Source organism: Tachyglossus aculeatus, chromosome 3 (genome assembly GCF_015852505.1).
Source record: "Tachyglossus aculeatus isolate mTacAcu1 chromosome 3, mTacAcu1.pri, whole genome shotgun sequence".
Classification (NCBI taxonomy): Eukaryota; Metazoa; Chordata; class Mammalia; order Monotremata; family Tachyglossidae; genus Tachyglossus; species Tachyglossus aculeatus.
Genome location: NC_052068.1, coordinates 65,007,185 through 65,023,969, shown reverse-complemented (window position 1 = coordinate 65,023,969; position 16,785 = coordinate 65,007,185). Strand labels below are relative to the sequence as shown.

The 16,785-nt window shown below is 47.1% G+C and overlaps 1 protein-coding gene and 1 non-coding gene across 5 annotated transcripts in view; both read right to left on the bottom strand.

The window, feature by feature from the left end:
* The window catches only part of CDH23 (cadherin related 23), a 425,144-nt gene that overhangs the window by 319,871 nt on the left and 88,488 nt on the right, over positions 1-16,785 (bottom strand). For all 4 annotated transcript variants that reach the window (XM_038744221.1, XM_038744217.1, XM_038744218.1 and 1 more), the window contains exon 4: positions 1,821-1,963. In XM_038744221.1, the coding sequence (XP_038600149.1) occupies positions 1,821-1,963 (143 nt within the window). The remainder of the gene's footprint in view (positions 1-1,820; positions 1,964-16,785) is intronic.
* Positions 2,806-2,943, bottom strand: LOC119926155. The gene has a single exon (XR_005450057.1). It is a non-coding gene; the product is annotated as a small nucleolar RNA SNORA7 (small nucleolar RNA).

Below are 16,785 nucleotides of genomic sequence, written 5' to 3'. Positions count from 1 at the left end.
TGCTGTGTGACCTTGGGCAAGTCACTAATCTTCTCTGTGCCTCAGTTACCTCATCTGTAAAATGGGGATTGAGACTGTGAGCCCCATGAGGGACAGGGACTGTACTGTGTTCAACCTGATTTGCTTGCATCTACCCCAGCACTTAATTCAGTGCCTGGCATTATTATTATTATCATTATTATTATTATCGTTATTATTATTATTATTATTATTAATCCACCCACCAAGAGCCTGGTGACCTTCCCTGACTAAGCCCTCCTTTCCTTTTCTCCCACTCCTTCCTGCGTCACTCTGACTTGCTCCCTTTATTCGTCCCATCTGTTCCAGCCCCACAGCACATATGTACGTATCTGTAATTTTATTTACTTATATTAATGTCTGTCTCCCCCTCTAGACCGTAAGCTAGTTGTGGGCAGAATACAAGTCTAGTTATTGTTAAACTGTACTCTCCCAAGCACTTAGTACAGTGCTCTGCACACAGTATATGCTCAATAAATACAACTGACTCCACTGGCCAACTGCTATCCTTCTGGATCCCATTCAGAAGCTGAGGTCCAAGGACACTTGTTGGGGAAGCCCCACATTCCCCCTTGGCTCCCATGCACTGGATCAGAGCTGAGATGGGGGTAGGCTCTGTCCCCAGGCCTCAGTGTGTCCTGGGGCTTGGCCAGAATGGCAGGCTACTTGCAGGCTTGGCAAGCCCCCTGCAGGGGTATGGCAGAGGGCAGAACTGTGCCTGGGAAGCCAGTCGGGACTTCATGTCCTGGAGGGGACTCCCACCATGGCACTGCTCTCCCCTCATGCCGCCCGGTCCAGCCTCCGAGAAGAGGAAGAGGAGTCAAGAGCTGGTGCCCAGAATGAGGAGAGGCCCCTGCCGTACCCCGCTGCTGGCCTCCCTCCTCACCAGATCAGAACTGGCGCTGGAGACACACTGCCCCTTTTATAATAATAATAATAATTGTAGTATTAGATATTTACTATGTGCCAGGTACTGTACTAAGCTCTGGGGCGGATACAAGCAAATTGGGTTGGACACAGTCCTTATCCCCCGTGGGCCTCACAGTCTCAATCCCTATTTTACAGATGAGGTAACTGAGGCACAGGGAAGTGAAGTGACTTGCCAAAGGTCACACAGCAGACAAGTGGTGGAGCCAAGATTAAAACCCATGACCTTCTGACTTCCAGGCTTGTGCTCTACTCACTGCGCCAGAAGGGCCTTTTGCTCCTCCTGCCCCACTGTAGCTCCCAGAGGGCTTGGGGCCCAGCTGCTCCTGGAGAGCCCCAGGAACAGGGGTGCAGATTTGAGGGAGGCAGAGAATATCACCAGACAGGGTCAGACAGGAAGCAGGGGAACGACCAAACACATAAGAGGGTGGGCCACCTCTCACCCTCTCACTCCGCCATGATGTGCCTCTTTTCTGAGGTCCAGAGGGAGTTGTCTGTCCCTCTGCCCTCTCCCTCCTCTATACTGTGCCTCCTTTGGGGGCCAAGGGGTGTCTGTCACCCTTCCACCTTTGCCCTCTGCCATAGCATGGTGCTTCGGGGGTGTCAGAAAGAGGTGGCCGCCCCTTCCACCTTCTCCCTCCTCTGTAACTGTGGCTCCTCTGGGGGTCAGGGAGAAGTGGCCATGCCACCCATCCTTGCCCTCCTCAATAATATGGCTCCTCTGGGGGTCAAATGGAGGCGGCCACCCCACCCACCCTTGCCCTCCTCAATAACGTGGCTTCTCTGGGGGCCAGAGAATGGCAGTTGCCCCACCCACTCACTCCCTTCTATAGAATGCATCTACTCTGGAGGTGGGGGCAGGCATGGGCCTCTACCTCTCGGTCCAGGGGCTGGCGGAGCCACACGATGCCCGTCTGGCTCTCCACTGCGAAGAACCTGGAAGCCTCCTCCCCCGACACGCCGAACACCAGTGGGTCACCGTCCATGTCGTGGGCCAGCAGCTGGGTCACGGATGAGCCTGAAGATGTGAGAAAAGAGGGGGCGGTGGAGGGTGGAAGGAGATGAAGTGAGGGAGCTCAGGTCTTTGCCAAAGCCTCCAGCAACTCCCCCATTCCACCTTGCCATTCCTGTTCATTCGCTACTGTCCCCCTCCTATCCATGCTTCTCTCAGCACCCTCATTCCCCCACATCACATCACACCCCGCCATCTCCTTCCCCACTTTCAAATCATAGTTTAAGGTCCACTCCCTCCAAGACCATCATAAAGGACTGATCCCCTCAAAGGTGCTCAGAAAATTCTTCTTGATGTCTTTTCTTAATCTGATAATTGCAATATATATTAAGCACTTACTATGTGCTAAACTTTGGAGTAAATTCAAAATAATCAGATCAGATACAATCTCTGTCCCACAGGGGACTGACAAAGTGAGAGGGAGGAAGGGAGAGCAGGCTTTTTAATCTCCATTTTTGAGATGAGGAACCTGCGGCCCAGGGAAGTTAAGTGGATTGTCGACAGTGACAGAACAGGCCAGTGGCAGAGCTGGGAGTAGAATCCAGATCATCCTAACTGCTGGGTCCTGGGCTCTTTCCACTGGATCCCACTGCCTCTCAACATCTCAATAAGTAACTTGTTAATGTTGTATTATGCTGTCAAGTTGTGTCTGAACCACAGAGATGCCATGGACTCATCTCTCCCAGAACACCCCACCTCCATCTGTGATGGTTCTAGTAGCATATCCATAGAGTTTTCTTGGTAAAAATACAAAAGCGGTTTACCATTGCCTCCTTCCTTGCAGTAAACCTGAGTCTCGGCCCTCGACTCTCTCCCATGTCGCTGCTGCCCAGCACAGGGGAGTTTTGACTTGTAGCAGATTGCCTTCCACTTGCTAGCCACTGGCCAAGCTAGGAATGGAATGGGTATGCCTCTGCTTGATTCTCCCTCCCGTAGTTGAGACTGGTAAAGTACTGGAAACTCTCCAGATGTGACATTGAGAGGTGCAATAAATAACTACCATCATCTTTATCATCATCATCTTCATCATCAATGGTATTTACTGAGCACTTCCTGTGCACAGAGCACTGTACTAGGCACTTGAAAGCATACACCTACACTAGAATTGGTAGGCAAGTCCCTTGCCCACAGCGAGCTTACAGTCTAGAGGGGGAGACAGACATTAACATAAGTAAATAATTTATAATATATAAATTATAGATACGTGCATCCTAGATGCTGTCCCTAGAGGGTCCCTTGGAAAAGTGGCCATGCCAATGAAGAGCCAATGAAGAGTGTTGAAATACCACTTCACCTCTCTAGGACTCTGTTTTGTCCAGATGAAGGATATAGAGACTGCTGCCAAGCCCCCTTCTGCCTCCCCGAGGCATGTTGTCAGGGACTGGGGGGTGGGAGGGGAAGGAGGGGATGCTGGAATAGTTGGGACAGTACATTGAGTTCCTGGCAGCAGTATAAATTTGAGCTGTTTATAATACCATTAATGGGTCACCCTGTGACAGATCTTGAACCAGTCCCAGGGTGAGACATGCTTCTCTACTCCTTAAGGTGGCAGCAGGTATGCTTGGGGAGGAGAGGAAATACATTGCAGAGAGAAGGCCTGGGTAAGTTTCCTCAAGTAATGCCAACACTCCCCTCCCTCTAGACTGTAAGTTCATCACAGGCAGGGAACATGTCTGTTAATTCTATTATATTGTACTCTCCCAAGCACTTAGTACAGTGCTCTGCACATAGTAAGCGCTCAGTAAATCCGATTGAATGACTGAATGAATGATTGATGTTGAGAAAGCAAGCACTAAGCTTCTGTCGCCTCAGAGGAGAGGAGAGTGAAGATCCCAGGGAAGGTGGCACCGATGGATTGCATCCTATTACATGATAATTACAATAATGATGATGGTATTTATTAAGTGCTTACTATGTGCCAAGCACTGTTCTAAACCCTGGGGTAGATACAAGGTAATCAGGCTGTCCCACGTGGGGCTCACACTTTTAATCCCCATTTTGTAGATGAGGTAACTGAGGTACAGAGAAGTTAAGTGACTTGCCCAAGGTCACATAGCAGATGTGGCGGAACCAGGATTAGAACCCATGTCCTCTGACTACCAAGCCTGGGCTCTTTCCACTAAGGGGAAACTGAGACACAGAGACAGTCTGAAGAAAGACATCATGTGAAAGGCCATCTGAAATCTTGCACCCAGGGGCGGGGGAGTCCTCCCCAATTGGCACTTCCCACTTAGTTGCCCTATAGGCTGGAGGAGTGGGTGGAGAGCTGTGGGGTTCTTCGTGCTGGTATGCCAAGAGTTTCTCCCACCTGGGCGAGCCTGTGTTCTCTCCCTGTAGCACTAAGCCTCTCTGAGCTCTCACGCCTAAACCCTGGATCGGGCTGGTGTGAGCCGAATGGATTTGAGGTTGCCACCAGTCATCATCCATCCTGTAATCTCTGTACTATCAGCCAACCACTCTCCTTGCCCCACCCCCACCACCCGCAGCTCAAAATGGTCCCATTCTGATTTCTGGTAGCAGTTGTTCACTCCCGACTCAGGTCAACTTTGTCTCCCTGGTAATTCTAGTGACCTTTCTAAGTGCATTAATTATAGGGGCAGTTTGCACATTAGATTTAAGAGGAGAGGTGCTGGAATTAGCCAGCCGGCTCCAACCCCACCTGCCTGGAGCAAGGTTTGACTTCCTGCAGATGCCTGGCGGATGCTTGGGTACTGAAGCCGGCACCCTGGAGCTCGAGTGCTCTGGGCCACTCCCTTCTGGCCCTCCCCTCACAGCCAGACCACTTTCTAGTCCTGTTCAATGGAAGGACTGCACCTCACAACCACAGAACCAGCCACTGTTCAGGGCTGGACCAGTTCCAGCCTCCAGGGCACTGGGCCTTGCTGGAAGATAGGGTATTTGTGTTCTAGACCCCGCTCTGGTCTAGCGAGGCCCTAGGCAAGCTGCTTAGCCTCTCCGGGCCTCAATTCCCTCTCTGTAAAATCGGGAAAGTCCAAGGAAAATGTGGAAGAGGCAGACCAGCAGCTAGACAGATAGAAAGCATAACAATGATAACGGAAGAGCTGCTAGCAAGGTTATGGATTGTGGCAGAAGATAGGACGTTCTGGAGAAGATATGCCATAAAATCTCTATGAATTGAAAATAACTCGATGGCATTTGATAATAATAAAATGGGGCTAATGTCTCTGGCCCCTCCCTGCTTGCTGGCTGTAGGGAGACACAGAGTGACCCAGGGTGTCAATTCAAGAGACCATTCTTATTTCTGCTAGGTGGCTTCCAAAATCAGATACAGTCTGGACACTACGTTGGGGCCCCTCTGCCTTAATGGTGGGTCATCTTAAGCAACGTGAACATGAAACGGCATGGTCTGCATGAAAGAACACAGGCCTAGGAGTCAGAAGACCTGTGCTCTAGTCCCAGTTCTGTTACTTGCTTGCTATGTGACCTTGGCCATGTCACTCAATGTTTTCTCTTATGTAAAAATGGGGATAAGATACCTACTCCTTCTTAGACTGTGAACCCCAAGTGGGATAGGCACTGAGTTAAATCTTCTTATCTTGTATCTACTCCAAGGCTTAGTACAGTGTTGACACAGAGTAAATGTGTAACAAATGCCATTATTATTTTAGTATGCATTGTAAATTGTTTATAACAAGACCAGCCCTCCCACAGCACAAGTCTGTCACTGCCAATGTAGACCCTGCCTTCCTCCTTTGTCCAGCGCATCATTCCTACCCCAGCGCCTTCTTAGACTAGAGCCTTGCTCTTGAGTTTCATTCTAGATACCCCACCTGGACACCTTCCTGGCATAGAGCCCCCTCAAGATACCCCCATACCAAAGCCTTCTCAGCCTAAGTCATCATTTTCTCTTCTTCCGCTCTCTTCTGCATCACCTTTGCATTTGGATTTGCTCTTTTTTATGATATCTGTTAAGCATTTACTAAGTGCCAGACACTGTACAAAGAACTGAGGTAGATACAAGTTAATCAGGTTGGGTACAGCCCCTGTCCCACATACGGCTCACAGTCTTAATCCCAATTTTACAGATGATGTAACTAAGGTATAAAGATGTGAAGTGACTTGTCCAAGGTCATACAGCAGACAGTGATGGAGTCAGGGTTAGAACCCAAGACCTTATTACACTCAAACCTGTACTCTATCCACTATACTGCATTGCTTCTCTTCTATCCCTGTATTTACCCCTCCCTCAGTCCCACAGCACTTTGTATGTATCTGTAATTTATTTATTCATATTAATTTCTGCCTCCCCCTCTAGACTGTAAACTCACTGTGGGCAGGGAATGTGTCTGCCATTTCTGTTATATTGTTATATTGTACTCTCCCAAATGCTTAGTAAAGTGCTCTGCATACAGTAAGCATTCAATAAATCCAGCGCTTAGAACAGTGCTTTGCACATAGTAAGCGCTTAACAAATGCCATATTATTATTATTATTATTATTATTATAATAAATATGATTGATTGATTGACTATAGCCTCATTTTAGATGCCCATGTAACACCATAGCATTCAAACCCATAGTAGAGCTCATCCCTCCTCCCAGGGGCTTTCTGCTGTGGTGGAACACCAAGCTGGGGCCATTAATAAAAAGTAGCATGGTCTAGTGGAAAGAGCATGGGCTTGGGAGTCAGAAGACCTGGGTTCTAGTTCCAGCTTTGCCACTTGTCTGCTGTATTGCCTAGGGAAAGTCACTTAACTGCTCTGCACCTCATTTACCTCACCTGTAAAATGGAGAGTAAGACTGTGAGCTCCACGTGGGACATGGCCCCTGTTCAGTCTGATTGTTTTGTATCTACCCCAGTGCTTTAAATACAGTGCCTGGCACATAGCAAGAGCTTAACAAATATCATATTAAAAAAGGAATGTGGAGAAAACTATTTAAGTGGCTATGGTGTTTTACTGAACTATCCAATTGGTGGTTGGGGGAGGAAGGAAGGTAGGGAGAGGATCATCTAAAATCCAGAATCATCTTGACTTTGGAGCAATTTTTTATACACTGCTTCTGACCTAGTCCCTGTAAAAGGGTCCTTGTCCACTTTCAGCCAAGATGCCCTGTCTACATGAGGGAAGATATTCTTCCACTCTGCTCTGATTGGTCAGATCCCCGTCAGTACACTGGCTCCATTTTCAGTCAACCAGGCTGTGTTGAACCTGGGAAGAGTTCAGAATACCACCACAAATATGATGGCAGGAATCCTCAGTTCTTCTCTAGATTCCCAGAGGACCCAAGAGGATGAGAGCAGACATGAAAACCCAAGAGACCAAGGAAGGCCACAAAGAGGAACCTCATCCTGATAGGGTGATAGAAAAACAGGGATGGATTTTTGAGGAGAGGGTGGGAAGTCTCCATCCTAGACATTTTTGAAGAAAAGAACAGTCTGCCCTGGTTTGATTCATTCAATTGTATTTAGTGAGCATTTACTGTATGCAAAGCATTGTACTAAGTGCTTGGGACTGTACAATACAACAACAAACAGACACATTCCCTGAGGCAGGGGGCTGGACTAGACGACCTCTGACAGTCTCTGGAAATCTTTGGTGACATTACAAGTCCTACATGGTATCTGAATGGCATCCACCCCAGTAATCCCTCCAGATTTAATCTGAAGCAGCATGGTTTAGTGGAAACAGCACGGACTTGGGAGTCAGAGGTCGTGGGTTCTAATCCCTACTCCACCACTTATCAGCTTTGCGACTTTGAACAAGTCACTTAACTTCTCTGTGCCTCAGTTAGCTCATCTATAAAATGGGGATTAGGACTGTGACAACCCGATTACCTTGTATCTACCCCAGTGCTTAAAACAGTGCTTGACACATAGTAAGCGCTTAACAAGCACTGTCATTATTATTGTTATAATCCTGCGTGGAGCCAGAAGTAGTAGTATTCACCATGGTAGTAATGGTTTTAGTAGTAGTAGTAGCAGTAATAGTAATATAACTGATATTTACTTAGCACCTCTCAGCAATCTTTTTTAGCTGGCTGAGCAGTGGAGAGAAAACAGCAACCAGACTTGATGGAGAGGCTGGGGATAGGGAGTCAATGGATAATAATAATAATAATAATTGTGGTATTCATTAAGTGCTGTACTGTACTAAACACTGGAGTAGATATAGGCAAACTGGGTTGGATACGGTCCCTGTCCCATATGTCCCACAGTCTTAATCCCCATTTTAAAGATGAGAGAACTGAGGCATAGACAAATTAAGCGATTTGCCTAAGGTTACACAACAGACAACTGGCTGAGCCAGGTTTAGAACTCAGGTCCACATGCCTCCCAGGCCTGTGCTCTATCCATTAGGACATGCTGCTTCTCCTGGGAAATCCTAATGTAATGAAGAATGTGTGAAATTCAACAAAGATATGCTTAAGGAGGCTGCGTGGTCAGAGGTGATTAAAGTGGGAGAAGTTATGGGATGCAGTAGGGGTGACAACCTTACATATGTAAAGGTTCAAACCCTACCGCTGAGCCACAGAAACAAGTATGGAGGCTCTAGGGAGCAAGAGAAGCTGCTGGAAACTCTAGTCACAGTTTTCAATGACTTTCAGCCTCTTGGAATTGACAGGGAGACACTAGGGTAATTGCCCAGATTGATGTGGGTTCCTGGGCCAGTGATAATCATAATAATAACTGCAGGATTTATTCAGGGTCGAGCACTGTACTAAGTGCTGGGTTGTATACAATACAATCAGGTCGGGCGTAGTCCCTGTCCCACAAGAGGCTTAGGCAGGGTGACCTAGTGGAAGGAGCACTGCACTGGGAATCAGGAGACCTGAGTCCTAACCCCAGCTCTGCCCCTGGGCCACTGGGTGTCCTTAAGTAAATCACTTATTCTCTATGTGCCTCAGTTTTCTCATCTATAAAGATAAGACGGCTGCTCTCCCTATCTCATGAATTGTGGGATGACCTTGTATGGACCCCAGCCAGCACTTAGTACACTGTAAATGCTCAATAAACACCATATCTAAGGAACTCAAGTAACAGTGGGGGTGCCCTGTTCTAGAGCCAAAATCAGAGTTGTGCTTTGGGTTTCCTCTGCAGCTGGCCTGGCGGACACATGGGCCATGGTAAGCTGCATCTGTTCCAGCTGCCCCTGGGATCTCTTCTCCTGGGCCTGGGCCTGAGCTAGGCCTCTGCTGGGGACTGGGGGTTGGGGGCTAGGGGCTGGGGGTTGGGGCTACTGTCCAGGGTGGATTCCCTGGCCTAAAACTCAGCAGAGCAGAAAAGGCAATTGTGCCTCCTCCAGCCCAGAGGATGGAGCAGCACTCCAGGCAGAGCTAGGCAAAGGGTAATCTCTGCTGCTTCTTTTTCCTGTTGCATCCCAGAGAAATACAGAGAGAGAGAGACTTTTACTTTCCTGTCTTTCCCTAATCTTGGACCTCTGTTCCAACCCCCTACAGAAACCCCACCCACCAACACTGCATCTGCAAGAAATGAATAAAGTGCCAAGTTCAGTTCTTTTTGTTTAATTTGACAAAAAATGTGTTAGGCTGCTAATAACTTTACCAGGAATCTATTAGTAATTTGCATTTTTTTGAGGCTTCAGCCTTCAGACCCACAGGGTGAGTCACGGATATGATTCAGACACACTGTGCTACTGTCTCTGCTCCAGCAGGGCACTAGCATGCCTTCTCCCAGGTTGGGGGCAGGAAACAGTGGGCCCAGTACTGGAGGGGGAAAGGGGGAAAGGGGGACAGGGGAAAAGGGGAAGAGAGAGAAAGAGAAAGAGAGAGAGAGAGAGAGAGAGAAAGAGAGAGAGAGAGAGAGGGAGAGAGACAGAGAGAGAGACAGAGAGACAGAGAAACAGAGAGACACTGAAGACATCACTGGATGAACTGAATATTCCAATCCCAGCTTTGCTACATGCCTGCTGTGTTACCTTGTGTAAATCACTTAACTTCTTTGTGTCTGTTACCTCATCTATAAAATGGGGACTCAATACCTGTTCTTTTTCCTTCTTAGATTGTAAGCCCTATGTGGGTTAGGGTCTGTGCTTGACCTGATTATCTTGTATCTTCCCCAGCACTTAAAACAGTGCTTGACACACAGTAAGTAAGCCCTTAACAAATACAATGATTTTTATCATAAATAGTATCATTATTATTATGAATAAATCCCAAAGGGTTAGGGCAGACAACTCTGTCTTCCGAAATGGGATTGAGGAGACCAAGCTCCAGCTTAAGGCCTGACCCATCAGCAGAGTTATCCAGTGCTTTGCAACATGAGGCACCCAATCCAGTGTCCTACACACAGAGGGAGCTCAGTCCTGTGCTCTGTAGGCATTGTGGTAGACAATGGGCAGTGTTCTCTGCATGCAGTAGGTAGCCAGTTCCAAGCTCTTCATGCAGCAGGCCCTTGGACAATACTGTTAGGTTTATGTGCCTTCTTCTGACAGACAATTACTCTCCCTGCTTTCAAAGCCTTAATGAAGGCACATCTCCTCCAAAAGGCCTTCCCTGACTATACTCTCCTTTTCTCTTCTTCCACTTACTTCTGCATTGCTCTTACTTGCTCCCTTTATTCATCCCCCTCCCTGCCCCACAGCACTTATGTACATATATGTGATTTATTTTATTTATATTAATTTTGGTCTCTCCCTCTAGACTGTAACCTCCTTGTGGGCATGGAATGTGTCTGCTTTATTATGTTGTATTCTCCCAAGTGTTTAGTACAGTGCTGTGCACATAGTAAGTACTCAATAAATATGATTGACGGACTGACTGACTTTTCAATGGCCCAACCTTCCAGAGATCTTGGCTCAGAGAAGAGACCAGTGAGTTTCCCTCCCGACACAGTTGGGGCAAGTGAAGTAGTGGTTATCAGATGGAGTAACAGAGATAATAGTAGGGTATTTTTCCCCCTTCTGAAACTTTTCAATTCATTGAACAGTTCAATTAGCTTCACAAAGGAACTGTGGAAAGACAATGGCAAATGGAACTTGATGTTATCATTAAAATAAACAGAGCACCACGGACTTTACAGTATCTGGAGAAGATTACCCAAATACACACAGGTGACACTCTCAATCATGCTCTTTCCTGAGCATAGGAGACCAGGTCTGACAGCCAACCTCTCAGACTGGTTCCTCTGCCCGCAACTCCCCTGCACCCCAACTCAGGTCACTAATCCCGCGTAAATTCAGACAGACTGTGGTGAAACCACCCAACAGCCCAGCCCAGGCCAGAGAGTGGCACATCAGAATGTGGCACAGATGTCCATCTGGCCAGGCGTGCCCTTCCCCATCCTTTCCACCATGATCAGTGCCCCTGTTCTGGGGTCCTACATTCCTTGAGGGCCCTGTTGTCTTCCTACACCTCTGACCCTTCCCCAGGCCTGTATCCATCTCTGGGGAGGAACTGGGAAATAATAACATTAATAACAATAATGGTATTTGTTAAGCATAGTAATTTGCCAGGCACAGGGCTAAGCACTGGAGGCAGATACAAGGTAATTGGGTTAGACACAATCCCTGTCCCGTATATGACTCCCAGTCTTAATACCCATTTTACAAATGAGATAACTGAGACACAGAGAAATGAAGTGACTTGCCCAATGTCACACAGCAAACAAGGGGCAGAGCTGGGTTTAGAAGTCAGGTCCTTCTGGTTCCCAGGCCTGTGCTCTATCTGCTAGGCCATGCTGCTTCCCAGTAAATATTGTGGCAGCAGCAATTCAAACCCACTCCTGCACTGAAAAGGATAATGATAATAAGTCTTAATCTAGATCCTTGAACCACTCGGCCACACTATGAGGTGCTGAAACTGTGGCTTTGGTGGCCAGGCTGTGGTCTCAATGGGTGACCCTCCCACTTCCCCGGTATGCATCTCACACGCGCACACAAAGATATCATTAGTCCTCTGTATTTGAACACAGCATCAATGATAGTCAAGTTTTCTAAATATGTATGTGGGGTGGGTTGGTGTGGAGACTGACAGTCCCGGTTGAGCTGTGCATACTCAAAGAGAGTACCCAACAGATGTGCAGATTGTCTAAACCACGTCTGATCAGATTACCGGCATCCCTGACTCCCCTATCTTATCTTCCTTCACTCAACTGAAGGGTTTAATTTAAGGTAAGATTATAAGACACCGTTTCTGATTGGCTATCCGCGACATGAGCCTTGCTTTTTGATTGGTCCTTGCCTACAGGTTTGGAAACTTTATTATAACTTTATTTCCAATGGAGAGAATGTGGATCCTTCTTCATCCCCAGCTCCATCGTCCCTGGTGCAGGGGGTGTTTGGAGCCACCCCTACCGCAAAGAGCTGTGGAGGCAGAGAGAGGGAGGTGGAAGGGAGGCCAGAGGAGTAGAAGCCAGACTCACCAGTCCTGAGGAATTTATTTTTCATCTATTTTTAAATAAAAACAGTAGAGGTAGTCCCCCTGGCCAGTCATATCCACAAACTGGGGAGGTCCAGCACCAGGGGATTTGGTTTTATTTAGGGAAGCAGTAATAATAACAATAATAATAATAATAATGGTATTTGTTAAGCACTTACTATGTGCCAAGCACTGTTCTAAGCTCTGAGATAGGTTTAAGTTAATCAGGGTGGACACTTAATTCTTAATTCTCATTTTACAGATGAGGTAACCGAGGCCCAGAGAAGTGAAGTGACTTGCTTAAGGTCACACAGCAGACATGTGGCAGAAATGGTATTGGAATCCAGGTCTTTCTGACGCCCAGGCCAGAGCTCTATCCAGTAAGCCATGTCTCTGTCTCTCTCCCCTGCGGCCGCACCCCCAAAAGTAGCAGTGGTGGGGGGGGGGGGCGGGGGGGGCAGGAGCGACAGCTCTCCGTGACCAGCCGGGAAAGTTCCAGCTCTGGCGCCCCATGCTGGGGTACCCGCACCCCCCTGCCCCCCCACCCCTTGCCTCCGGGGTTAGCTTCAGGCTCACCCATACACACTTTGGTTTTGGAGAAAACCCTGTTTGCTCCCGTGGTCATCCTGTGTTCCTTCCTCTCTAGCTTCATGGAAAGTCCCAACTTCCTCTTCCCCAGCCCCTCCCCTGGGCGACCTAGTAATTCAATAAGGGAGAGAGATTGTCCCAAAGACATATGTGATCACTGCCTGATATATCATCTTGAATGATTTTGCCTGAATAAAGTACCATGGTGAAAAATGCACTGCCCTATCGAGGAACCCTCAGAGATTGTCTCTTGTGCTGTGGTGTTTGTTCTTTGCAGTGTCAGGAGCTGTTTTCACTTTTGCCTCCTTTTCTCACCATCCTCTACTCTAGGAGCTTCTGCACAATAATAGCTGCTCCTTTTCTGATTGCAGAGTGACTCACTGGTCTGCCTGATGCAGTTGTCTCCCAGCTTTCAGCTTTGATCAATCAATCAATCAGTGGTATTTTTTGAGCATTTACCATGTGCAGAGCACTGTACTAGAGAAGCAGCGTGGCTTAGTGGAAAGACCACAGGCTTGAAAGGCAGAGGTCATGGGTTCTAATCCTGCTTCACCACTTATCAGCTGTGTGACTTTGGGCAAGTCACTTAACTTCTCTATGCCTCAGTTTCCTCATCTGTAAAATGGGGATTAAGACTGTGAGCCACACGTGGGACAACCTGATTACCTTGTATCTCTCCCAGTGCTTAGAACAGTGCTTGGTATATTGTAAGTGCTTAACAAATGCCGTCGTTGTTATTATCATTACTAAGTTCTTGGGAGAGTACAGTACAACAGAGTTGGGAGACATGTTCCCTGCTCAGAACGAATTTACACCTAGATATCATGTTGCCTGAAGCTGCCTTTTCCTCTACCCTCTTCCTTTAGTTTTCTCACTTCAACTCACCATCTTGCAACTGCTAGGGGTGTTCTACAGATGCTAGTCTCCTCACACACCCTCCACAGTGAAGTTGTGGAGAGTTTTAATGCTAAAACAATTAGACTCACTTTGTTCCAGGACTTTGCTGTCTGGGATCCCACCTTGTCATTTGATGTTGAGCACAACCCTCAAGTGTCTGTAACAGAATTGCCCAAGGATTAATAATAACTGCGGTAATAATAATAATGATGGCATTTATTAAGCCCTTACTATGCGCAAAGCACTGTTCCAAGTGCTGGGGAGGTTACAAGGTGATCAGGTTGTCCCACGTGGGGCTCACAGTCTTAATCCCCATTTTACAGATGAGGTAACTGAGGCACAGAGAAGTTAAGTGACTTGCCCAAAGTCACACAGCTGACAATTGGCAGAGCAGGGATTTGAACCCATGACCTCTGACTACAAAGCCTGGGCTCTTTCCAGTGAGCCACGCTGCTTCTCTTACTAAGTGTCAAGCACTTTTCAAAGAGCTGGGGAAGATACAAGATAATCAGGTCAGACACAGTCCCTGTACCACAGGTGGTTCACGATCTAAGTAGGAGGGAGAATGAGTATTTAATTCCCATTTTATAGAAGAGGCAGTTGAGGCACAGAGAAATTAAGTGACTTGCCCAAGGTCACATATAGACACTTAGCAAAAGCGAGAATAAGAACCTAGGTCCTCTGAATCCCAGGCCCGTGCTCTTTCCATTAGGCCATGCTGCTCCTCAGATGTCATACATGAGGTGGATCCAAGTCTCACAACCATGGAGAGGATTGGACAACCCTGTAGGCCTTCAGTTTTGTCCTAAGTCTGCTGCCATCGTGCTCTCTTCTGACAATCACATGAAGGATATTCTGCCCTTGCTTATTCTATTTCCTACTTCCTTTTCCATCACTGCATCATTGCACAGGGTGTTGCTTAGGTAGCAGAATTCTGTGATGGCATTTGGTTTCTTGTTTCAGTGAAGGTCTTGGGCTGCATCAAGTAGGGTTAGACTATAAGCTTGTTGTGAGCAGGAAACATGTCTACCACCTCTATAATATTGTATTTTCCTGAGTGCTTAGTATATTGCTCTGCACACATCCTCCAAACTAGCTCTCTTCCTCCCTTCAAAGCACAACTGAGAGCTCACCTCCTCCAGGAGGCCTTCCCAAACTGAGCCCTCTGTTTCCTCTCCTCCTCCCCATCCCCCCACTCTACCCCCTTCCCCTCCCCACAACACTTGTATATATTTGTACAGATTTATTACTCTATTTTACTTGTACATATTTACTACCCTATTTATTTTGTTAATGATAATGCATATAGCTGTAATTCTATTTATTCTGATGGTTTTGACACCTGTCTACATGTTTTGTTTTGTTGTCTGTCTCCCCCTTCTAGACTGTGAGCCCATTCTTGGGTAGGGACCGTCTCTATATGTTGCCGACTTGCACTTCCCAAGCACTTAGTACAGTGCTCTGCACATAGTAAACGCTCAATAAATACGATTGAATGAATGCACACAGTAAGCATTCAATAAATACTACTGATTGATTGATTGACAGATGCGTCACACCCAGTTCTTCTACCATGTGTGCATGTACTATGAGTTTTAGATACAGTACTGGTAAGGTATTAGGAAACGTTCTTTTGACAATGTGCATCTATTTGGATAGGATACAGTTGACAGGCTGGAAGAAATAGTTATGTGTGTGTACACAGAGCTTGTCAAGATACCTTTTTATGGTACTTGCTAAGCCCTTAGTATGTGTCAAACACTGTTCTAAGCTTTGGGATAAATGCAAGTTAATTAGGTCGGACACAGTCCCTCTCCCACAAGGGGGTTCACAGTCTAAGTAGGAAGGAGAAAAGGTATTTAATCCCCATTTCTCAGTTGAGAAAACTGAGGTGCAGAGAAGTGAAGTGACTTGTCCAACATCACACAGCAGCCGAGTGGCAGAGCCGGGACTAGAACCCACATCCTCTGACTCCCAGGCCCTTCCTCTTTCTACTAATTCATGCTGCTTCTCTATGCTTTTATAAGGTCTATGAACACGGTTTAGAGGTCTTGGAGCTCCTGCCTGTACTTGGCTTGCATCTGATATGCTGTGAAGACCATATTCACTGTGCCACGCAGTGGTCTGAAGCCACACTGCGATTCTAGGAACAGGCAGTTCGTGATATTATTCCATATCTGGTCCAGAAGGAATCTTGCCAGCAATGAACATTGGTGAGGTGGCACAATGCCACCGTCTCTTTCCTTTCTTCTCTGGAACATGGTGATACTGGGGGCATCGTGGTCATCAAGTCTGAAGGCATTTCTGCAGCATTCCTTATGTTGATGAAAAGTTTGTGTAAGCTATGTGTGTCCTGACGTGCTTGGAGGTCAATCAATGAATCAATCAACCAATGGTGCATATGGTGTGCAGGGCACTGTAAGCTCTTGGGAGAGTACAATACAACAGAGTTGGTAGAAACATTCCCCACACCCACAAGGACCTTATACTCAAGAGGAGATCTCAGCAGGTGTGACTTCAGATCCAGATGCTCTGCAATTTTTCATGGTTCTGACTGCCTTGGGGAATCCCTCATTTATGGGGACAAAGGTCAGTCTATTTTTTTGATGGTACTTGTTAAGTGCTTACTATGTGCCAGGCTCTGTACTAAGCGCTGAGGTAGATCCAAGCTAATAAGGTTGGATATAGTCCATTTCCCATATGGGGCTTATAGTCTTAATCCCCATTTTACAGATGAGGTAACATCTGAGAAGTTAAGCGACTTGCCCAAGGTTACATAGCAGGCAAGCAACAGGGGCAGGGTTAGAACTCAGGTCCTCTGATTCCCTGGCCCATGCTCTTTCCACCAGGCCAAGCTACTTCTCCACAGCCATTTGTCTGGCCCAATGGGTGAAAGTTCAGCGATGTCTGCTGATGCTAGTGATCTTCCGTTCTGAGATTACAGGCTGTTTCCATCCTCCCTAATAGTCATCTCCCAGTGTATCTAACATTGGAAAGCAGCATGG